Here is a 24,587-nt window from a genome sequence, read left to right on the forward strand (position 1 = left end):
CAGTTCCGGCTACGGCGGCCGGCGAAGTCCGCGGGGCCGACGCGCGGGGCGGGGCCGGGGCGGCGGGAGCGCGGGCCGGGGCGGGGCAACGCGCGCGGGACCGAGCACGCCGAGGTTTCCAGCGGGCGCGCCCCCTCAGGGGCGCTCCCATTGGTCGGAGACGGGAGCGCGCGCTTGCACGCACGGACGCTGGGCGGGGGCGAAGGGCGGGCCCGCAAAACGGGTAATGTTGTGACGCCAGTCTCGCGGCAGTGCGGACTGATACGTCTCTTCGGATTGGTGAATATACAGCCAATAGAGTGAGAGCCTAGGCTGTGATTGGCCCGGGCCGTGTTGACGGATGCGTGAGAAGAAAACGCCGCCTGAGCTCTGAGTCTTGAATCCGGCGCGAACCGGGTTTTTAACGAGAAAGTGTGAAAAGTGTTAAGTGAGGTAGATAAACACACCCTTTATTGAATTGAGTGCATGCTTTTAAAGTTCCTTAGCGTTGCGGCTGGGCACTTACGTTGTTTTTCTTCGTTTCGGCGTTAAAGGATTGTTTTAAATTCTAGTGTTTATGGCCCCTGATAAGAGCGATGGTGTTTAAGGGTACAAACTGGTAAGGAGTAGTATCTAATGCACAGTATAATGGATATAGACAATAATATTGTACTATATGTAATGTGATAAATATTTCTATATGCTAATCATATAATATACAAGTGTATCAAAGCAACGTTCTGTATACCTTAAACTTACGCAATGTTAAACTTATTCAATAAAATTCTAGTGTTTATGAAAATGGGTTTTTAAAAATATATAATTTTCCTTGTATGTGTGTGATCCAGCGCCTAGCTCCTCCGATTAGGTAGTACCTACATTTTCCTATTATTTTTTTATTTGTTTAACAATGTGAACCTTTTTGATGCTTTTTGCTATAGTAAGTTTTTTAAATGAATGACATTACATTTTTTTTTCCAAAATTAGTTTAACCCACCAGACCGTTAGGCCAGGGCAGCACGTTGCTAATGCCTTAGGGAATGCAGTCTGCCGCCAGGGTTAGAAACCAGGTTAGTTTCTAACCGGATGAACTCGTATCGTTGGCTACTATTTTCTCTCCAATGGCGTCCATAAGGCCCCCAAAGCACTGAGCGCATGTCATAAGTTAACAGCTTCAAGGAACCATATTGAATCAACTGGCTTTACTCATAAATTCTCTTGAACGACACCCTCCTCGAGACAAAGCAGAGTCTAGCAAACCTTTTAGGGTCCAAAAGACCCAGCAATAAGATTAACCAGAGAGGAAAGAATCTTAAAGATGGCGTTCCGTCTCTTTTCCAGTCTCTCTGCTGCCTTCCTCCACCTGACTGACCTACGCGGTTGGAAACGTAACTACAGGTCCCCAACCGGCCGTGTATTCCTATCACATCTAGAAGAATTTATCAGCTTCCCTTCTTTGCGCAGAAAGGCATATCTTGGTCTCTTGACCCCCCTCTACGAGCTAGCATTTTTAAGTCTAGACAGCGGCTGCGAAGAGGGTAAATTGCCCTGCAACACCGCGGAGCTCGCCACACGCTGGAGGAATCCTGCCCTCGGCTCCGCACGAACATTCCCGATCGTCTTCGGCTCTTTCCGGCCTCTCGTGGAGCTTCGGGCGGCCTCGGCGTCCGCTAGCTCAGCTTCGGCTGTATCCGCCTTGGCTCGCAGCCGTTGTCCCGGCAACGCGCGGCGGCGCAGCGGCCCAGCCAAGGTGAGTGCGGTCCCCGGCCCCGGACCCAGGAGCAGAAGGTCTGGGGGCCGGGAGCCGGGGAGGAGGGCGACGACGAGGCGGGGCCGGGGAGGGGCTCGGGATGCCAGGGCGGCTCGCCGTGTCGGGCGGTTCCGGGGGCCCGGAGCCTGGGGCCCGGATCCTGGGGCCGGAGGAGGGCAACGCCGAGGTGCGCGGGATCCCCTTCGCGCGCCCTCCCGGATTATTTTCGTCCAGAAATCCTGCTTGGGCCGAGTGCCCGAGCGCGTGGCTGGTCATGCTGAGTCTTGGGGGTGCGGGGTGGGCGTCCGAACGGTAAGCGCGAAACAAGGGCCACCTCCGGCGCAGACAGGTCTGACTGAGGGCCGCGTGGCTGCTTGAGGCCCGGGGGAGCTGACCCGGTGACGAGGAGGCGGCGCTCTCTAACACTGGGCCTGGGAGGGAATCAGAAAACCACCTTTCTGCGCTGTCAGTCCTGCGGCCCGGGGAACCGCACGCATGGTCCAAACCAGAGATGGCGTTCCTTCTTGTCCATGGGATGCAGCTATGACCCTGCACTGCCGAGGCCCCGGGGGCTGTGGTGGGGGCGGTGGCGAGGCTTTTCGGGGTGGCCCCTAGTGCCTGCCCCCACACCTCTTCTCTCTGCCGCCATTGCCTCTAAGTCCTCTGGTTCCCTCCCGCAGCATCTCCAAGCTGTAATGCAAATGAAGTTATCCTTAATACCACGAGCCACTCAGTTGAAAGACCTTAACATTTTCTTTCCCAGAAGGTGGTTTAACGGAGACGTAAAGACCTTGCACCGCTGGAGGTGAGAGGATCAAATCGGTGAGAATAAATGGAATTTTTTTCTTTCCCCAAAATTTATATATTGCCAAATCGCCTTATGTTCTAGAGACCCTGAGTTTGTTTTAAGGAACAAAACAAACTTGTATTTCTGAACTGATGCCATTAATAGATGCCGTTAGGTCACTGTTTTATTGTTAAGTCATCTCTCCTTATGTTTTTTTTTAATTAATTTATTTGGTTGTGCCGGGTCTTAATTGTGGCAGGCGGGCTCCTTAGTTGTGGCATGCAGACTCTTAGTTGTGGCATGCATGTGGGACCTAGTTCCCCGAGCAGGGATTGAACTTGGGCCCCCTTCATTAGGAGTGCAGAGTGTTAGTTAACCAACGCGCCACCAGGAAGTCCCCCTCCTTTTGTTTACATTGGTAACTTTCCTTTTGTAATTATGCAGATAATATTTATTAATTGTAGAAAAATGTTAAAACACAGATGAAAGGAATGATGAGCAATCACACATACACTGTATAAAAATGGACTCATTGGGGCTTCCCTGATGGCACAGTGGTTGAGAGTCTGCCTGCCGATGCAGGGGACACAGGTTCGTACCCCGCTCCGGGAGGATCCCACATGTCGCGGAGCGGCTGGACCTGTGAGCCATGGCCGCTGAGCCTTCGCGTCCGGAGGCTGTGCTCCGCAACGTGAGAGGCCTGCGTACCGCCAAAAAAAAAAAAAAAAAAAAATTGGACTCATTCACCCTGGACTTCACCCACCCTGTATTTAACCCCCTTTTTACAACTGTTCCAGGGCTGGGGATGCTCCGATGGCCCCTCACCCTGTGGGGCAGATAATCTGGTAGGGAGTGGAGGATGGTCAGTCAAACACACATTTACAGTAAACTCTGAATGCAGCAGGGTTCTATGAGGACTCTGGGCAGAAGCACTGGACAACCTAGAAATCAAGTCCAAGAGCTCAATGGTGGAAAAGAGTCTTCTTGAGTACCCAAAGCAGGGGTGTTGGGGAGAGAGCTTCTGGGAAAGCCCCAGGCAGGAAGAAAGTAATTTAAAGATCTTTCAGCATACTTGCTGATTACAAAGTTATGTTTGAAATAAAAGATAGAGGAAATCAGGTTTAACTTTTTCAAGTACTATTATAATTCTTTCTCTATCATTACAACAAAATTAATATGTTACTCATTTTTCCAAAGCATATTTTCAGAAAGTAAACTTGTTAAACATGAATAAGAATTTCCCATAGCCCAGAATTTAGGCCCTTGATTGGATGCAACACATTAAAACTCACTTTAAAAGGTTTCCTTGCTGCATTAGACTGCCCAGTTTTTAACCTGGTGTGTCTCGTTGTCAGTGGCTCTGTGTGAACATTTGCATGAAATCTTTACTCAAGGAAGCCGGAGCCCTGACCAGTGTGCATGTCCCCTAAATGATGTGTGCAGGACCCAGATCCTGCCCTCTCCCCTGACTCCAGCCCCACATCCCCCTGCTCCTCTGGCCAGTGTCCAGCTACTCCGCTAGGAGTCCTGAATGGGTTGCTCTTCAGCTTGTGGTGGGTATATATCAGGGTATATATTCATAAGAGGAAGATAAACATTTGAAATGTGACTGTTCATTTCTACTCACCTCCTCCTAGCTTCTGGAAGAACAGGGTTTCCCTCTCTAGACCCAATCTGAGCTTTCATGGCTTCCTCTGATACCACTATTGTATTGCTAAAAGCAAATGGCATAGTCCATTCCCTACTCTAATGATAGAATTTTGCAGGTGCTGGATAACTTTTTTGCACAATTTTTTTGTTGTGGTTAAATATACATAATATAAGATTTACTTACTATTTTAACCGTTTGTAAGTATACAGTTCAGCAGCAGCATTAAGTACATTCACATTGTTGTGCAGTCATCACCACCATCTATCTCCAGAATTTTTTTCATCTTCCCAAACTGAAACCTTGTATACAATAAACTCTAATACCCCATCCCTAACTGCAGCAGGCCCTGTCAACTACCAATCTACTTTCTGTCTCTATGAATTTGATGATTCTAAGTACATATATAAGTGAATCATACAGTATTTGTTCTTTTGTGTCCGGCTTATTTCAGTTCTTCTAGGTTCATCTATGTTGTAACATGTGTCAGGATTTCATTCCATTTTAAGGCTGAATAATACTACATTGCATGAATATACCACATTTTGTTTATTCATTCGTTGATAGACATTTGGGTTGTGTCCACCTATTCACTATGAATAATGCTGCTATAAATATTGTGTTCAAATATCTGTTCAAATCCCTGCTTTCAATGCTTTTAGGTATATATCCAGAACTGGAATTGCTGAATTATACGGTAATTCTATGTTTGATATTTACAGACCCACCATACTGTTTTCCACAGCATCTGTACCATTTTACACTCCTACCAGCAATTCACAAGGGTTCCAATTGCTCCACATCCTCACCAAAACTTTTTACTTTCTGTTTTTCTGATAATAGCCATCCTAATGGGGATGAAGTTGAATAATTTTAAATGATAGCAAACCAACTCACAAATAGGCTTTTCTCTGCTAGTTAGCTTCCCCAAACTGACTGTAGGATGTGAAAAAGTGGGCAGTAGTCAGACTGTCATTCCATTCACCTTCCTACCCCTCCCGCAAAGGGACAATATGCACATCTTTTCCCGCAAAGAAAGAAAGATGTTAAGTTCATGTAACTGATCAAGTTCATCTTCTCCCCAGTTGCTCTGGCTTTGCTTCTTTGACTCCCTAGCAAATGAATCCTTTTGCTTCTGACACTTCAGAGGAAGGCAGGGACAGCCTTGGTTTTCTATCAGAAACTGGGTGCTAGGTTTTTCTGTACATTTCTCTCTTTTTTTTTTTTTTTTTTTGCGGTACTTGGGCCTCTCACTGTTGTGGCCTCTCCCATTGCAGAGCACAGGCTCCGGAGGTGCAGGCTCAAAGGCCATGGCTCACGGGCCTAGCTGCTCCGCGGCATGTGGGATCCTCCCGGACCGGGGAACAAACCTGTGTCCCCTGCATCGGCAGGCAGACTCTCAACCACCGCACCACCAGGGAAGCCCCTGTACCTTTCTCTTTTGTAAAGCAGTTTGCTTTTGTTTGTTTGTTTGTTTGGAAATGTTGCTTAACGGGGAGCTGTAGAAATATAAATTGTCCTTATTATGATTGGGATAAAAATGATCAAGGTTTACACATGTAGTCTAGTCCACGGGGCTTTTCTTTATTGTTTTGATGGCAGTATGTATTATTCCTTTACATTGTTCCAGGTCTAATCCCGTGCCTCTAATTGTATATTTTTCCTGTTAGAGACCTCTTCCACATAAAATTGCCTGTTATTGGTTTGAAGGGGTACTGATAAGTTGCCGAATGTCTTGTAGGTTTGTGATGCTTCTTTTTCCTAATTCTATATATAGTAGTTTTATTTTGTTCAAGACCAACAGGACTTGGTTGTCTTTTCCCTCCAGGTTTCAGCCGTGACCAGGCCTGTGTTTCGTCATGGCCCTCTACTTTGACCACCGCATAAAAGCCCCGGATGCAGTTGGGTCTCCCTCCCACATCAGTTGGCACCCCATTCACCCATTCCTGGCAGTCGCTTCCATTAGCACAGCCTCAGGAGGCAGTGTGGATATATATCAGGAGCAAGTGAGTGCAGAAAGCAGCAATTCTGACTGCAGTAGCTTCTGGCTCTTGTCTCTCTTTTGTGTGTGTGTGTGTGTGTGTGTGTGTGTGTGTGTGTGTGTATGTGTGTGTGTGTTTCTCACTGAGGTCCAAACTCCCAATATTATAAAAGCGCTATTATGTGAATAACTCTTTTACCCCTGCTATTTAGTTTTGGGGACATATTTAGGAATGCTCAAGGCGGAATCCACAGTCAATTCACGGTCACCAGCAGGGTTGTCTGTCCATCCCTCTCCAGCCTCCCATTGGCCATTCGAAACTATTTGTTTCCTGGAGCTGCCATAACAAATTACCACAAATTGGGTAACTTAAAACAACAGATATTTATTCTCTCATAGTTCTGGAGGCCAGAAGTCTCCAACAACAGGTTAGCAGAGCCCTGTCCTCTCCAAAAGCTCTAGTGGAGGATCTGTTCCGTGCTTCATATTAGCTTCCAGTGTAGCCAGCAGTCCTTGGTGCTCCTCGGCTGGGACATGTATCACTCCAGCCTCTCCCTCCATCCTCACACAGCCACCTGCTCTGTGTGGCCATATCTCTTTCCTCCTCACCTAAGGGCACCAGTCATAGTGGACTAGGGCCCACTCTAAAGACCTTGTCTTAACTTGATCATCTGCAAAGACCCTATTTTCAGATAAGGTCACATCACAAGTACCAGGGGTTAGGACTTCAACACACCTTTTGGGGGTGCACAATCAAATTCATAACAGAAACTTTATAGACACTCCTCCTACTTCACCAAGAAAGATGGATTTCCTTTCCCATTCCCCCCTCTGCCCTCTGCAGTCTCGATGTCACCCCTGAAATTTCACCCAAGCACCCACACTCATCAGCGATTGCTACATAACGTGTCCTGCTGTCCCTGCCCCCCACACATTCCACCCTCCTGTAGGATCCTCCGGAGAGCACACCTGAGAGTCTTCCTCACCCAGCCCCCTTCATCCAGGCCACCCCCTTCCCCACTGGGCCCTCCAGCCTCCCCCCCGTCCCAGACAGGCCTGCCGTTGGCCCCCCTCAGAGCACATCCAGGCCTCTTCTCCCTCTATTTGCTTCTCCTGGGGTTGCGTTACCATCTATCAGTGGATGACTTACAAGCCTGCGGCTCCAGCCCACCAGTCCCCCACAACCGCTGAGCAAGCCCTCCCCTCACGCTCCACAAAGGGCAAACCTTCCTGGTATGTTCTTCTTGGTCTCATCCCAGGTGTGGGTCAGTATTTGGCCCCAGTGCCAAGTACAGTGTCGCCAACTATTTCAGAGTAGATGCCTCCCTTCTGGGAGTCAGACAGCTCTCCAATATGTATCATAAAATTTTCTTTAGAGTAAATGTTATTAAATCCAAAAGAATAGCAATTTTAGATTTTTTTTTCCTGCACTGCGCAGCTTGGGGGATCTTAGTTCCCCAACCAGGGATTGAACCCAGGCCACGGCAGTGAAAGTGCCAAGTCCTAACCACTGGACCACCAGGGAATTACCTAGATAAAATTTTAAATTTTAGAAAATTTAAAATATACTATTACAAAACAAAGTGTACTTCCTGTGTTTCTAATTGGCACAAGGAGACCATTAGGATTTCAAAATAATGATTTATTGGATGATAATGAGGTCACAGATGTAGCAGGTGTAACTGAGTTTGCTAGGAAGAGCCCAGTAGAAGTACTGAGAACAAACTGAATTAATCTCTGAAAACACATTTATACCTTAAACCTACTGCCTTAGAAAGTTCTAGAAAACACAAGAACATACCAGCATGTATTCAATTAGCTGTCACAGCAATGACATCATCACACTTCACAGAGCTCTGGAAAACTGCACTGTACACTCACGAGAGAACGAGAGTTAACAGGGCAGATAATGTCTTCATATCATCCTGAACATGACTTTAGTGTCGCAGACCCCAAAAACATTCTTGGGTCACCTCACTACACTTTGAGAACCTTGGGTCAACACACTTCATCCGCTGGCCCACTGCTTCTTTTTGTAAATAAGTTTTATTGAACTCCCTGGCGGTCCAGTGGTTAGGACTCAGAGCTTCCACTTCAGGGGGCCCAGGTTTGATCCCTGGTCAGGGAACTAAGCCACACAGCGTGGCCAAAAAAATAAATAAATAAAAATAAACGGAAAAAATTTTTAAGTAAATAAAGATTTATTGATAAACTGGTCCAGGGGTCAGTTGAATGTTTACCTTACGCTTTCCTAGTTCAGCTGAGGCAAGATGGGTGTTTTTATGAAAATTAAATAGAATATTTCCTTAACAAACTGCTCATTATGTCCTGTAGCTGATGTCATTCCATTGATGAGGCAGAAATTCTTAAGAGTAGTGGCCACTCCCCGTAAAATAAAGAATTTACCTCATGTGTCACAGGGTGAGTGCATGCCAGACACGCATATCGAGAGGTCGTTCCGGGTCACTTCCCTCTGCTGGCACCCGACACGGCTGATCCTGGCTATTGGCTGGGAGACCGGAGAAGTGGTTGTGTTTAATAAGCAAGACAAGGAGCAGCATGCGGTCCCCCCGACGCAAACCGCCGACATCACAGTCCTCAACTGGAGCCCCAACGGGAACTGCCTGGTGTCGGGGGATAGGGTAAGCAGACACGTTGAGACCCTGACTTCAGATCTCTGCATTGCCCTGTCCATGCTCTTAGGAACCAAATTGTTAGAAACTTGTGGTTGCCGAGTTCAACTGATTTTGTCGGCTGTCATGGCAGATTTTGTTTTATATTGGGAGGAAGGTTTGAATGTTTTATTCTACCATCTCTGTGGCAAAAGTTTGTAATTTTTTAAATAAACATGTCTAGGTAAGTACATTCACAAAGATGGGGTGGTGCTTCATGTACCCCCAAACCGCACCTTCCCTGAGCACACCGCTTCATTGCCTAGGAGTCCCTGGTCCTGATCATCTGGCCCAGGGCTTCCTAAGCAGGTCAGTTTGCCCCCAGGGGACACTTTGCTGTGTCCGGGGAGATTTTTTCTTGTCACAGTGGTGGTGCTGGGGGGTGCTTTCTACTGGCATCTGGCAGGTGGAGGCCAGAGATACTGCTCAACATCCTCCGATGCTCAGGGCAGACCCCACAGCAGAGAATTACCAGCTCAAGAAGTCAACAGTAGGGCTTCCCTGGTGGCGCAGTGGTTGAGGGTCTGCCTGCCGATGCAGGGGACACGGGTTCGTGCCCTGGTCCGGGAAGATCCCACATGCCGCAGAGCAGCTATGCCCGTGAGCCATGGCCGCTGAGCCTGTGCTCCGCAACGGGAGAGGCCACAACAGTGAGAGGCCCGCGTACCACAAAAAAAAAAGAAGTCAACAGTACACAGGCTGAGAAACCTGGTCTAGACCTGTTTGATTCAAAAATGACAGCAGAAATTGTACAATGTGTTTATTTATTTTACACGTTTAAGGTAATTTACATGTTTCAAAGTTCAAAAAATACAAAAAAGTATATATTGTAAAGACTTTCCATCCCCATCCCCATCCACTCCCTCCCCTTCCCTACCCTCCAGCACCTACAGCTTCTTCAAGTCTCTCCAGTGCTCCTTCAGTACACACAGGAATACACAATGCATTCTCTCCCCAACTTTCAATTTTGAAAAATTTCAAACCTTTAGGGGAGTTGAAAGAATAGTACGAACAACACCCTTGTACCCTTCCCATGAATTCAGTAGCTGTTAATGTTTTGACACATCTGCTCTCTCTGTATATCTGTATTTTTTCCCCGCATATTTGAGAGTTTGTCACAGACATCGTACTTCATCCGTACATGCTTTGGCATCGATCTCCTAGGAGCGTAACCACGTGTGCTGTCACTGAGGAGGGTAAAGCCCATGAACTGGTTTCCACTACTGTGCCATCGGTGTGACAGCTTCTCCTGCTGTCCCAGTAACGTCTGTGCTGATTTTGTCCTTACCCACTAGCCAGCCAAGCACCACGGTTTGCATTTGGCCGTCATTTCTCTTTGGTCTCCTTTCATCAGAACTGGTCCCTGGTCTTGTCTTTTCTTTCTTCTCTCTCTCTTTTTTTTTTTTGGTCTTTCATGACATCAACATTTTGAGGGGTCCAGACTAGTTACCCTGTAGAATGTCCCTCGGTTTAGATCTGTGTGGTTGTCTCCTCATGACTGCGTTTAGGTTAAACGTCTTGGCTGGGAGCTTCACACGGAGGGTGTCGTCTCTTTCCTATCTTCCTCGGTCCTTTTCACATGAGGGCAGTGCCCAGTGCACCCTGTTCTGTTTCTGGCTTTTCACCTGACGCCGCGTCTTCCAGGTCTTTCCATGGTGGTGCATGGCGAGCCTCCTTGCTCTCTTTTAACCTGCCCTTCATTACAACAACGTGTTATCGTTTACTTCCCCAGCCTCTGTGGATAAACGGTCTGCAGTCCTTTGCTGGACAGTGACACAGTGGCTGGCCTCATGCTTTTGTCCTTTTGTACGTGTGAAAGTTTAGAGAAATTCCTGGAGGTGGGATCCAGGGCATGCGCTTGTGGTTTGGTGAGTGTCCCTACACCTCCCTCCATGGGGCTTGACCAGCTCCCACCAACCCACAAGCATGTCGTATCCAAGCTCAGAATTTTGCCTGGAAAAGTGCTATCTCGGTTGTGTTCTAGTTTGTGTTTCTCTTCCTCTTGAGGGTAAATATTACTTAGAAGAGCCATTTATACTTCCTTCCTGTTCATATCACTCATCCACTGTTCTAGTTATCCTTTTGTCTGGATTTTTCTTCTGTTTTTCTAGTCTATTCCCACCTAATGGCATTGCTCTGCCCCCAGATTCTTACTTCTTTGGTGATCTTTCCCACCTCCTTGCTCAGAAAATCCCCTAGAGGAATAAAAGAATTCAGGGTCATTGAATGCCATCATTCTCATCTTGCCTTTATTAAGAAGCAACTAACAGAGTAGATGACTCAGGCATGAAACAAAGCCCAGGTTGGTGCTGACCAAGTCTTGGAGTCAGGATTTAAGAACAGAAATACCTAGCACTTCTCTAAGAAAATCTACAACTGTGCTGGTCCTAATTTCATACTGGACTCAGGCAGGCAGAGAAGTAGTAACAAATGAACAGACACACTCAGAGCACTGACCTCTGAGACACCTGCTCACAGGCTTGGCCCAAGGTCTTTTCCACTCTCCCACCAGAGACCCAGTTTGATTACTGTGAGACCGACCAATCCTGCTGAAGCAGGAAGACACATGTAATCTGCAGCCCTCAGAGTGTCCCACGGTCTCCAGGGACAGGAGCAGAGCTGGCTTCTGACATCCAGAACCGCGAGTGAGGTATCTGCTGCCAGCGTCTGCCTCTCAGGGCCCCTTCCTGCACAGCCATCTCTTTCCTGTGCCATCCGTCTAGCAGGCTGCTGGAAACAAAGGAATCCACCCGCTCCAGTTTCACCCCAGAGATGACCTGCCCTTCCTTCTCTGTCCCAAGTCCAACTCGGGCCAGGTGCCCCCTGTGCAGCCACCCTTGGGCCTGGGGCAGTGGGGAGATCCCTGGAAGAGGACACAGGCAGACACTTGGTCGGTGAAGAAGCGGGGAGGACAATGCATGTCCAGGGCTCATCTCCCTCGCACTCTCCTGCTAGACGAGCTGAGGGCGAGGAGCAAGTGCACCTACACACTGGAAAGGGCAAGTCGCTTCCTGATCTCTGAGATAAACCATTAGTGAGCCCGCTGTGTGAAGTGACAATGTGTCCCGACAGTCGTATCTTGAGCCCTAACTTCACACCAGTCCCTTAGTATGTTCACCTCCTGCTCTGCACTGGACTGGTTTCCCACCTGAGGGTGAGACACTCTCACTTTTCCTTCAAGTCTTACTGGATAAAGTTATTTGAATGAAGTGACCTGGAAGGAATGGCAGCAAGTAAAGAGACCACTCTGAACACAAAGGATCCCCCCTCAGGAGTAGTAAGAGGTGCAAAAACCATTTATAATTTAGGGGAAATGAGCAGGAGGCCCCGAAGAGGCATCTGCTTTGCCATCTTCTACTTGGCGTCTGCATGTCTACCTGGTTACAGGAGACTTGAGGTGACCTCCTGTGGCTTCCCCTCCTCGTGTCTGTGTGTCTGTGTGTCTGTGTGTGTGTGTCCTTATATCAGAACAGGGGTCTGCAGTCGTCTGACTGAGCAGAAACCACTGCTCCAGGAGGCTCCTGACGTTTGCATCCTTCAACTTCTTCCCCAGCGCAATAGTCAGGGGACCTGGACGGGCCGAGTGCTCATGTTTGTGTTCAGGAGCCCAGTGAGCTGTCAGCTGGAAGCTTGTGTATACTAATAAAACAGAGAGTCATTTACTGTGTTAAAAATTAAGTGCTGGACTGGAGTTCCCTGGCAGTCCAGTGGTTAGGACTCGGCACTTTCACTGCAGGGTCCTGTGTTCAATCCCTGTTTGGAGAGCTAAGGTCCCACAAGCTGTGCAGCCGGGCCAAAAAGAAAAAAAAAAAAAAAGAAAAATTAAGTGCTGGACAATTGCACTTGCAGGGCAGAGCAGAAGGCCATCTCCACAGAGGCCGTGTGTGCCTAAAACACACAGCAGGGTCCAACTGCTGGCTCCTCTAGGGAGGAGGCTAGGTGATGGGGAAGGAAGCCTTCCCATTTCTGCCCTTATGTGTGTGTTTCACTGTGCAAGCATTATTTTTTTAAATGTTATTTTAAGAGTAATTTGTAAACAAAAAAACCAATAATGTTTTTATTCTTTTTAAAATAAATTTATTTATTTTATGTATTTATTTTTGGCTGTGTTGGGTCTTTGTTGTTGCACGTGGGCTTTCTCTAGTTGTGGCTAGCGGGAGCTACTCTTCGTTGCAGTGCACGGGCTTCTCACTGTGGTGGCTTCTCTCGTTGTGGAGCATGGGCTCTAGGCACGCGGGCTTCAGTAGTTGCGGCACGCAGGCTCAGTAGTTGTGGTGCATAGGCTCAGTAGTTGTGGTGCACGTGCTTAGTTGCTCCACAACATGTGGGATCTTCCCAGACCAGGGATCGAACCCATGTCCCCTGCATTGGCAGGCGGATTCTCAACCACCGCGCCACCAGGGAAGCCCCAATGTTTTTATTCTTATCTTTATAAAGCTGGCAAAGTCAAGAAGAATCTGTATAATAATATCTGATTCAAATTCTATATATACTCATGTTACGTACTATTTCTGATCTTATATACTTTTCTTAGAGGTCCACTGTACAAGTTGCTTTTTAAGGCCCACATTTTTTTTTGGCCGTGCCACACAGTATGCAGGATCTTAGTTCCCTGACCAGGGATCACACCCGCATCCCCTGCAGTGGAAGCGTGGAGTCTTAACCACTGGGCTTCCAGGGACGTCCCAAGGCCCACATTATTTGCAAATCATATTCTTATATACAGTAAAGCAATGTTACCCAGCATTGGGGGTATTGGAATGAAAGCAGCTTGAAAGAAGGGTGGGAAGATGACCTCACTGTCTGCTGAAACACCCACTGACCGTGAGCAGGAAACAACAGAGCTGGAGGAAAGAGCTCCCAATGGCGGAGCTGGAACAATTTGAGTATCTAAACAAACAAGGAATAATGGGTCATAACCCAGAGTAGAAAATAAATATCCATGGGTCCGTCCATGCGTCCATATTGATGTAAATCTATGATTTAATAAATCAGTAAATGGTGGACAAGAGGCATATCTCTCCAGATCTAGGAGGTGAGACATAACTCCCCTTCCTACGTGTGGGCTGCACACAGCGACTTCCTTCCAAGCAGCACAGGATGGAAGGAAGGAGGAACTCCCCAGTGAGGGAGGTCACAAACATGACCTCAGCAGACAGGTCACGCCAAGGGCAGGGACCCCTGATCCGACGTGTCGACAGCAGCACTTGACCTCTGGTCTTCCTCTCAAACCCACCACCCCAACAACAATGAGGAAAACATCAGACAAATCCTGCCAGAGGGACATTCTACAAAACCCCTAATCGGTCCTCCTCAACACTGTCCAGGCGTCCAGAACAGGGGCGTCTGAGCCACTGTCCCAGCCCAGGGGGGCCCAAGGAGACATGGCAACCAGATGTCTGTGGGGCCTGGACAGGGTCCCAAGGCAGGAAGAACTGAGAAGAGGTGAATGAAGTACCAACTTTAGTTAGTATCATGCGCCACAGTAATTGTAGGGTCAGTAATAGGAGAAGCTAGGTGTGAGGTATGGGACTTCTCTGAACTATCTTTGCCACTTTTCCTTAAATCTGAATCTATCCCAAAATTAAAGATTTGTTTTAAAAACTGAACACGTGACACTTGTTATCTCCAGGGAGTGAAGATGGGAGGGGGCACAGAGAGGAGTTTCTGGTTCCTTCATTGAACACTAGAATTGTTTTGAGTTTTTCATGGTGCACATATAGTAGTAGTATAATTTTAAAAGAAAAAAAGGAGTAAGCCTATGCTCTGTTGCACAGTGTCACCCTCACCCTCCACCAGTTTCTTGCTAACAGTGTGACCTTGGGTCTTCCAGCTTGGTGTCCTGCTCTTATGGAAGTTGGACCAAAGGGGTCGAGTACAAGGGGCACCGCTGCTGAAACACGAGTATGGAAAACACCTCACTCACTGCATCTTCCGTCTCCCCCCTCCCAGCGAGTAAGTAGAGCTTGGGTGGTGGCTGGCGGGGCCGTGGCTCCTCCTGACACTGGAGGGGTCTCCTCTGTGGTTATACCACCTTTGTCCAGGGAGCAACGAGGAATCTCTGTCACATTTGCTCTTAGGGACCTCATTCAGTTGGCGAAGGCAGCTGTGAGTGGTGATGAGAAAGCCCTGGACAAGTTTAACTGGAGGAAGAGTGGCTTTGGAAGTTTCCTGAAAATGGGACCTCAAGAGGGACTCTCATTCTTTGTCAGCTTGACCGATGGTAAGACGCTCAGGTTGGGGTCTGGGGACACTGCAGTGTTTTGGAGTGTCTGAGAGATTATAAGCAAATGGATGGTGTTTCTGCATAAAATTGCAGGCTGTGCGCCACTCCCAAATGGATGCCTTAGCCGTCTTGTGCAGGTGTTTATCCAGGATCCAAAGGGTGGCTTCAACTTGACCTGATAGAGACAAATTGAGCTTTATTTGCGTTTGAAGGTTTTTCAGGAGGAAGCTGTCCAGGATGTGCAGCCCCAGATGAATCGATGCCAGGGGCACCCGATGTGGTCTCCAAGCCAGCAGTGGGGCTCAGCTCTGGGGTGGGTGTGACTGGGGCACGCTGGACCAGCAGCCCTGGCAGGGCCGGGCTGTCTGTGCTGATTTAACACGGCTCCCCTGTGATGTGCTAGGAGGCAGGCAGCGGCCAGTAGATGCAGTGTGAGGTTCAGAGAGATAGAGGGTCTTGTACACTCATGAGACGTTCATGAGTGCCTTCCCCCATGGGAAGGGGGCCCTTCTTGGGGTGATGGGTTTTGAGGATGTGTGTGGCCAGGCAGCTTAACCGTGACAGGTGCAGCTGGGAGGGGCTGGGGCATTTGTCACTTTAAAAGTAGAGAGACTTGGCATTTCAGGAGGGGAGTTGGAGGGACCCAGTGTAGGCACTGTGGGGGCGGTGGGGGCCCTGAGGGAGGAAGGAGACGTGGTGACTGGAGGTCTGGCTCTGCAGGGGGTGTCAGCGCTGCCCCCGCTCAGCAGCCATGCAACTGGGGCAGATGATCCCGTGTCTTTGTGTCTTAGCTTCTGAACATGTACAATGGGGACCAGGATAGTACCTGCCTCCAGAGCCTCTGCACATGGAGCCAGCACACATCTGTGCTCAGTAAATACTAGTTACTGTTATGATTAGCCTCCAGACAACCTTGAACCTTTAAGCTTAATAAGAACTCAAGTTGTCCACTGGGAGTGAGATGGGAGGCAGCGTGGAAGGTGAGGAGGCTCCTGAGAGCAGCAGAATGAACCCAATCCCGAGAACTCACAGGAGGTGCTGCCACCATGCTCAGAAGCCTGAAGGCAGAACCAGAAGACAGCTCAGGGGTAAGAGGAGGGTATCCAGGCTGGAAGGGGCCCTGGGGCCGAGGCGAGGGCCTGGGGAAGGCAAGAGGGTGCAGACCAGACACCAGCCAGCGATACCTGGTACCCGGGATGGAGGGTGCAGGCCGAGGCTCCGGGGAGGGTCATAGTTAAGGCCCCAGCAGATGGGTGACAGACGTGTACCTAGGGGACTGAGATGACCAGAGCATGGAGGCTGTGCATCAGGAGGGTGGTCAGTGTGAGCACTGGACAGTGGTGGAGGGAGGATGGCAGACACAGGGGTCATGTGCCAGTGTTTTTAAAATGGCTTATTTGTAAATGGTTATGATGAAGATGTTTACGTTGAAAGTGTCCCGGGCTTCCCTGGTGGCGCAGTGGTTGAGAGTCCGCCTGCCGATGCAGGGGACATGGGTTCGTGCCCCGGTCCAGGAAGATCTCACATGTCGTGGAGCAGCTGGGCCCATGAGCCATGGCCGCTGAGCCTGTGCATCCGGAGCCTGTGCTCTGCAACAGGAGAGACCACAACAGTGAGAGGCCCACGTACTGCAAAAAAAAGAATAAGAAAGTGTCCCTAAGTAGATAGAATGGCTGCCAGGGAGTGTCCAGCCTCCATGGACACATCGCTTTCCTGCAGGGACCGTGCACTACGTGGACGAGAAGGGCAGGACAGCCCAGATGGCGTCCACGGACAGCTCCATTCAGACGCTGTTCTACCTGGAGAAGAGGGAGGTGCTGGTAGCAGTCACTGAGAGCCTGCTGCTGTGTCTGTTCACAGTGATGCCCGAGGGCGCGGCCGAGGAGGTGATGAAGGTAAGGAGGTGATGGGGGGTTGCCCCAGGGGGTCTCCAGCCTCTCTTGCCCACCTCACACACCCCTTCATTTTGGTTGAGGAGTCTGTGTTTCAGGGCCACCACCACAGCTTTAGCACCTTATTTATTGTGCACCATTGCGGTCACAGGTTGGGGAGACACCAGGGGACAGGGCCTCCCAGAGCCACGGGAGGTAGGGGGCTGTGGCGGGGATGCCTGGCTATGTGCAGACCTTGAGGGTTGTCACCAGTGTTCCCTCTGTGACACTACCACTGGCCCACACATATGCATTGTTTTATCCGAGGGGTGTGTGACAATCACAACTCTGGACGCCCTGCCATCCGCATGGGTGCCTCACCCCGGGCCGGGGCACTCACTTGCAGGAGGACGCCAGGAGGCCTGGGGCGTTGGGTGTTGGTCAGGCAGTGCGTGCAGCTCCCTGAGGACTGCATGCCGCTCTCCTGCCACTTTCTTGGTTTACACCCAAGGATTCTATGGTTCTCAGAGGACTCCGAACCTTCCCTAAGACGCTCTGGTTGATGCAGAAAAGTTGGTGTTCAGGGGTCCTTTGTGCACCTCTGTCTACACAGCAGTTGAAATGTGGTCACTGAGTCCTGTGAACCTGGGTTCGAATCCCCCCTCAGCCCCTTGCTGGCAGGTTTGCTCTGCACACAAGCTGTGACAAGCTGCCTCACCCCACGCAGGGCACCCCTGTCATTAACTATGTAATGTGCAGTGGTCGCTGCTTTGGCCTGAAAGGCTGAGGCTGCCCTTCCAAGTGTCCACAGCCACCCTCACTTCCTCTGCTTGGTGAGTCTGCGGGGAGTCACTGCCAAACAGAGAGTCCAGCCGCTGAACAGGGACCTGGTCTCTATGAGGGCGACTTGCTCCTTTTGGGTTGTTGTTGTGCAGGTAAAGCTGAGTGGAAATACGGGTCGCCGGGCAAACGTCACCCTGATCAACAGCAGCCTTCTTGTGACCGCGACTGGGGAGGCGGTCCTCAGGTGAGATCCCGACTCTGCAGAGAGCGCTGGGGTTGAAAATTCTGTCCCACACAGTCTCTTGAGTACACTTTGTATTGGAGTGTAACATACATATAGAAAAATGCACAAATTATGATGAAGTATTGCTAATTGGGCACATCCATGTAACCAGCCCTGAGATGGAAGAACAGAACATATCAGAGACCCCAGGCATTGCACCCACCCCCACAGGGGTCACTCTGTCCTGACGTCTGCCTGCCTTTTTGATCCCCATGTAGATGGAATCCTGTGTTATGTTCTCTTGGGTCAGGCTGCTTTAGCTCATGTGACATTCAGGGGTTCTCCCTGGTTGGGTGCTTGGAGTTCCTTTGTTCTCATCATGACCTGGTGTCACACAGGAACCCTCTTTTATTAACAACTGCTCCCTTTGTTATGAACAAGACATTAACATAGATAACGTAACAACAACATGCTTTTCTTCTCAGAGTCCAAAGTTTGCTCTGCGAGTTGAACAAGACCCTCACAGCTGAGGGAAGCCCACTAACAAAGTCCCCCCATGGGACTTTTCTCCTTGCTTTGTAGATTCTGGGATTTAGAACGAGGAGAGAATTACGTACTGAGTCCAGAGGAGAAATTTGGTTTTGAAAAAGGAGAGAATATGAACTGTGTTTCTTACTGTACAGTCAAAGGTGAGACTTCCCAGGGTCAGAGGGAGAGCCCACCTCAGGCTTTGCTCTGGGCTGCGTGGTGATGACGTGGAACTCAGGGCTGTTCTAAGAACCATACCTCAGTTACAACTATGTCAGTCACTCGAGTACAGTCAGCCAAGAGCAAAAAAGAGATAGGAAAGCTGTAGTGTCCCACGTAGTGGTCAAGGAGTTTGGTCAGGAATGTGACCAGCCTGGCTGCGTGAATTGGTGTCTGTTCCTCCTGAAACCTCAAGAAAAAGTCAGTGTGAGAAACATTAAATATATATGTGTACATGGATGTGCGTATGTGTACACACACGCACACACAAATATGACAGAAAGAATAGGAGATGTACCAGAGCAGTACTTTCATGCCCGCTGAGTGCTAAGTGCTATCTGGCATTGGGAAAGCAGCCCTGAACACAGGCAGGCAGGCTCCTCTCTCATGGGAGAAACCAGAGAGCAAGCAGCACCACCACCCCAATCCCCCATCCACACATGTGCACACTGTGTCACTGCCAGTAGTGAACTCCTGCTAAGGAAGACATGGCCAGGTAAGAGGCTGGGAAGTTCCTGGACAGAGGGCCGATGGGCTGGTATTTTAGAGAGGGTGGTCAGAGAAGGGAGCTTGCTGCTGTTTTTATCCCTTTTCAACTCAATGTGAACTTTCTTTTTACCTACAGGTCTTCTGGCAGCAGGTACCGATAAAGGGCGTGTAGCCATGTGGAGAAAAGTGCCAGGCCCCCAGAGCAGCCAAGGGGTGGAGGGCAAAGACAGGTGGACCCTTCAGATCCCCACTGAGCTCGAAGGAAACATCACGCAGATAAAGGTACGCTTCGACGGGGCTCTGGGTTCACTCATTTTCTGCAGAAGTGGAGGCAGTAATTGCTCTGAACCTATTTTTGTCAATTATTCAAATTAAGGTAAAAAATAGCAACAGTAAAATATTTTTAAAGGCCTTTTAGGTTTCAGAACTACAGATAAGGGATTCTGGATCTGTAGTAATCTATATTTATCTTTTTAAATCTATCTACCCATCCGTTTATCTCTATCATCTATTTATCTTATTTATTTATTTATTTGGCTGTGCCGCAAGACTTGCAGAATCTTAGTTCCCCGACCAGGGATTGAACCTGCACCCCAGCAGTGGAAGCGCCAAGTCCTAACTGCTGGACCGCCAAGGAATTCCCACTCCAGCTTCCTCTTAATGCTCCAAACCTCCACTGTTTTCTGGTCATCCTGAAGCTTGAACTTACCCATATTCTGTTTCAAACAAAGTCATTCTGCTGGGGAGCTTGCTGTTCTTGTGGACTGCCTTTCCCCTCAGGAAAAGATTTCTGAATCACTGCTCCACAGCTGGTAGTGGGGAGAGCAGCTGGCTTTCTGGGGTGACACCCTGCTTTGGGAGCTGGGAGCTGGGCACAGGAGCCTCTGGTCCCAGATGGCCTCTCCCAGAGAGGAGCAAGCTGGGACGAGGGCCTGGGGGCCCAATGTGGTCTGGCTCCCACTTCTGATGCAGAGCCTCCCTCTGACCCACCTGGACCTGGCCTCTGTGCTGGAGCTGGGGGAGTGAGAGATGCTGGCAGCCGCCCCTCCCAGGAAAATGCCGGAGGAGAGGGAACCCCGGTTTCTTGGCCATACCTGCCTGCCGAGCTCACCTGCCACAGACTCTGCTCTTCTTACCAGGCTTAGTAGACTTTCTTCAATAAGTCTTTCTTCATTTACTCTGTGCCCAATTCCCAGAGAAGTACATGGTTGTTTTCATAATTTTCACCAGTTATGCCTGTTATGTCCTCAGGGCTCCTCACCTGCCTTTCTGGAACTTGCCTCTCAGATCTGCTCTGTGTGGATTTTTTTTTTTTTTTTTTTTTTTTTTTTTTTTTTTTTTTTAATATTTGGCTGCGACAAGTGGCACGCAGGATCTTAGTTCCCCGATCAGGGATTGAACCCACGCCCCTTACAGTGGAAGTGCAATGTCTTAACCACCAGACTGCCAGGGAAGTCCCTGAATTTTTTAAGAGAAAGTTTACTTAATATATACTAATCAGGAAATGAAAACTTATATGGTGAACAGTTTAGGAATACCTTAGAGCAACTTTGGGAATTACTTTTATATCCTCATCTCAGGTCATAAATAAACATAGTTTCTGGGTGAATTAACGAGTTAAATATTTTTAAAAGTTAAGTCAGGGACTTCCCTGGTGGTCCAGTGGTTAAGACTTCACCTTCCAAGGGAGGGGGTGTGGGTTCGATCCCTGGTCGGGGAGCTGAGATCCCACATGCCTTGCAGCTGAAAAACCAAAACATAAAACAGAAGCAATATTGTAACAAATTTAATAAAGACTTTAAAAATGGTCCACCTGTTAAAAAATGAAAATAAAATTTAAAAAATTAAAATTTGGGGGCATCCCTGGTGGCGCAGTGGTTGAGAGTCCGCCTGCTGATGCAAGGGATGTGGGTTCGTGCCCTGGTCTGGGAAGATCCCACATGCCCCTGAGCGGCTAGGCCTGTGAGCCATGGCCTCTGAGCCTGTGAGTCCGGAGCCTCTGCTCCGCAACGGGAGAGGCCACAATAGTGAGAGGCCCGCATACTGAAAAAAAAAAAAAAAAAATTAAAAGTTGGGTCAGAATAACTGGCTAAAAACACAGAATATAATCAGATCTGTAGAGAAAGTGTAACTTTCTTAGATTTTAAGTAATAAAAGTAGTTGCAAAAGCAGAGGGACAAGGTTGAGTCCATAAGAACATGTCACACCGGGCAATGTGAACAGGAAGGCTGGGATGAAAGGAAAACTGAGCTGGGTAAAATATTCACTTTAAAGGGTTAATCTCTAAAATACCAAATTTTCCCAATTTTCAATGCATAATTTTTTCTTCATTTGAATACCAATCTCAGTTGATGTGTACATTGAAGGTATTTTTGTTTTTTTGTGGGAGAAGAAAGGTGCTATTTTAAACTGATGGCTCATCTTACCTTTAGTGATATCTTAGAATAAAGGACATGAAAAAACCTCACATTTATAAGAAAAATATTAAGAATGCCAATGGAGGGAATTCCTTGGCGGTCCAGTGGTTAGGGCTCTGCTTTCACTGTGGGAGCCCGGGGTTCGATCCCTGGTTGGGGAACTAAGAGCCTGCATGCTGCACTGTGTAGCCGAAAAGAAAAGAATGTAAATGGATAAGCGATGAAGGAGAGTGCAGATAATTTACCTGAGGGTGGTTAGTAGAATCCATGGAAAACGTGTAACCTCAGTGGTAATGAAAGAAATACCCATTTTAAATAATAGTAAGAGCCACACTAACTTTCTTGAAAGATGTAAAAGAAAAATTGAGTCAATTGACCATGTTCCTCAAAGAGAAGCCTCAATCTTGTAATTATTTCTTTCCAAATAAATCTACAAATTACATGTTTATCCAGTGAAAATAAGGACTTTTTTTCCCCACCTGGGGGAATTCAACACAATAATTCTAAACTCATTTGGGAGAGCAAATGGCCAAGAAAAAAATTTAAAAAGAATCAGACCATTTCTGTATCCTATACCAGAATATATCTGAAAGGTATAGCAATTAACACGGCATGCTTACTCAGGAATGGATAAATATATCAGTGGAGTAAAGTTGGAAATCCAGAAACGGATTTGTATGGATTTGGAAGTTTAATATGAAATTATGAAAGTGGTACTTGACATCACTAGAGGAAGTCTGGATAATTCACTACAGTGTGTAAAGTTGCTTTCCATTTATAAAACATAGACGCCACTAAGTTCATGTCAGTAAAGTAAACTCGAGAAGACGCTCAACCAGTCAAGATAGACATGAGCGAGAACAACCACACAAGTTTACCCGCTGGATCTAAACTCTGAGTTGTTATTTTAAAGTTTTTCTACAAATTACACATTTTATACTTATAAATTTTTAAAATCATGTTTTTAAACAAGAAGAAGAAATAGTGCTTGGAAATTGTTTATGAATCCTCGTACTTATAACGTTGCCCTGACTGCACCTCTCCTTTCTGTTCGCACCTTGGGTTCTGTCTCTCAACGTGGGAATGAAGTGGGGCTCCAGGAAGAGCCTCCTGGCGGTGAACAGCATCAGCTCTGTCATTATCCTCTGCGAGCAGGCCATGTCGTCCCACTTCCACCAGCAGGTGGCCGCGGTGCAGGTCTCCCCAAGCCTACTCAGCGTGTCCTTCCTGTCCACGGGGGTGACGCACAGCCTGCGTACAGACATGTACATCAGCGGAGTGTTCGCCACCAAGGTCACTGCCAGGGTGACCATGGGCTTGGGCGGGATCATCGATGTAGACAAACGACCTGGTCGGTTGTTAGGGTCATTCGGGACAACGAGGCCCAGACGGCCGGTTGCTTTTTAATTTCCGTGGTTCTTTGTAGGATGCTGTTGCCGTCTGGAATGGAAAACAGGTGGTGATCTTTGAGCCTTCTGGAGCCACATTACGAAGTGCAGGTAGGAGTCTTTTCAGCCCCACGAAGGGGACTCACATCTAATGGGGGTGGGTGCTGGTGCCTGTGGGGTGGGCAAAGGGCAGGCCCAGGGCCATGGGGAGACCCTCATGTCAGTTCTCCTGCCTGGGCCTGCGTTTCCAGAGCCAGTTCTGCCACTCTAGCCCTGTGCAGCCGGGGCCTCCCCCGTCTCCCTATAGAAGCCAGTTGAGGTAGTTAAGTGCAGCCAGATCTGGGGCCAGCAGCCATCCTGGGCTCCAGGACGATGAAAGCTTAGAAATAAGTTGGCATGAGTATGAAGAACCGCAGTGCTTTCTGGGGAAAGGGGTGCTACACACCTGACTTCTGAACTTCCCAGAGCACACAGCAGTGAGCCTGTGGGGTCTGTACCAAGGCCAATCTCTGTCTGAAAATTTCAGGGTGGATCTTCAGAGCTGTTCCACCTGTCCCATCCATCGTTCCAACTCTGTTTCACTTTATCTTCTGCTCTTTAGCACATGTCTGTATGCGTTACGGGGCTGCTGTAACAAGGACCACGAAACGAGTGGCTGTTTAGGAGTTATTTTCTCACAGTTCTTGAGGCCAGATGTCCAAAATTAGTTTCAGTGGCCAAAATCAAGGTGTTGGCAGAGCACCAGAGGCTCTAGGGAAGACTATGCTCCTTGCTTCGTACAGCTTTATGGTGGCTGCCAGCAATCCTTGGCTTGGGGTCACATCATTCCAGTCTCTGCCTCCACTGTCACATTGTTCCTGTCTAAAAATCTCCCTCCCTCTTATAGGGACACTTGTGATTTCATTTGGGGCCCATCTGCATAAACCAAGATAATCTCCCCATCTCAAGATCTTAACATCTTTGGCCATATAAGCTAATATTCATGGGTTTCAGGGATTAGGACCTGATCTGTTTGGGGACATCTTCCCACCAAGCACAGTGACCATTAGGACGTTCTCTTCGGCAAGATCTCCTTCTGCACAGTTCTTACCTTCACCCATCCTGACCTAGGCCCTCCCACCTCACAGGGGGGCTCGTCATTGCACTGTTCCCAGGGTGATGCCCCCACGTGCTTGTTTGAATACCTCACACCTCCCTGGGGATGTTTTTCCACAGGTTATCACCTCTCTCCCTCATATTATTCCCTCACTTTTTTTCATCCTCTAACACTTTGTTGCCTAAAGTTCCCTTAGAACACTTTTGCCACCCTACCCTGTATCGTGCTGATAATTCACGTCTTCGCCTCTCTTCTACCATAGACCCATTGAGGGGCAAGGGTGAACTTATCCTCCCAAGAGGATAGCACAACAGGTGCTGAGATATTTTCTGTTTTGTGTGTGTCATCATCTTCCTAACTAGATAAGAACCTGTCTAGAGCCAGAGACTAGAGCTTGTGGTCTCCAAAGTTCCACATAAGATAAGCAGATGCTTGAACAATCATGCTGTCGTAGATGCTGTGCTACTGGAAGCACCACTGCTAGATGGGAGAAAAGAGGAGAGACCATCAGTGACTGGTGAGGGCAGGAT

General features: G+C 48.4%; 1 protein-coding gene across 14 annotated transcripts in view; it reads left to right on the forward strand.

Annotated features, from left to right (window-relative positions):
• Nucleotides 1–343: 343 nt before the first annotated feature.
• The window catches only part of IFT140 (intraflagellar transport 140), a 72,259-nt gene continuing 48,015 nt past the window's right edge, over nt 344–24,587 (forward strand). For 4 of the 14 annotated variants that reach the window (XM_067013091.1, XM_067013098.1, XM_067013099.1 and 1 more), the window contains exons 1-13: nt 357–432; nt 1,321–1,729; nt 2,493–2,551; nt 5,993–6,170; nt 8,566–8,787; nt 14,651–14,772; nt 14,898–15,040; nt 16,763–16,938; nt 17,850–17,941; nt 18,503–18,609; nt 19,293–19,438; nt 22,663–22,866; nt 23,000–23,072. In XM_067013091.1, the coding sequence (XP_066869192.1) occupies nt 6,024–6,170; nt 8,566–8,787; nt 14,651–14,772; nt 14,898–15,040; nt 16,763–16,938; nt 17,850–17,941; nt 18,503–18,609; nt 19,293–19,438; nt 22,663–22,866; nt 23,000–23,072 (1,432 nt within the window). In that variant the 5' untranslated portion in view covers nt 357–432; nt 1,321–1,729; nt 2,493–2,551; nt 5,993–6,023. Of the gene's footprint in view, nt 433–1,320; nt 1,730–1,808; nt 1,917–1,983; nt 2,042–2,492; nt 2,552–5,992; nt 6,171–8,565; nt 8,788–14,650; nt 14,773–14,897; nt 15,041–16,762; nt 16,939–17,849; nt 17,942–18,502; nt 18,610–19,292; nt 19,439–22,662; nt 22,867–22,999; nt 23,073–24,587 lie in introns of those variants that run through there. The other 10 variants (XM_067013092.1, XM_067013104.1, XM_067013095.1 and 7 more) reach the window with 7 other exon arrangements.

The sequence above is a fragment of the Kogia breviceps genome, chromosome 14 (assembly GCF_026419965.1).
Source record: "Kogia breviceps isolate mKogBre1 chromosome 14, mKogBre1 haplotype 1, whole genome shotgun sequence".
In the NCBI taxonomy this organism is placed as follows: domain Eukaryota; kingdom Metazoa; phylum Chordata; class Mammalia; order Artiodactyla; family Physeteridae; genus Kogia; species Kogia breviceps.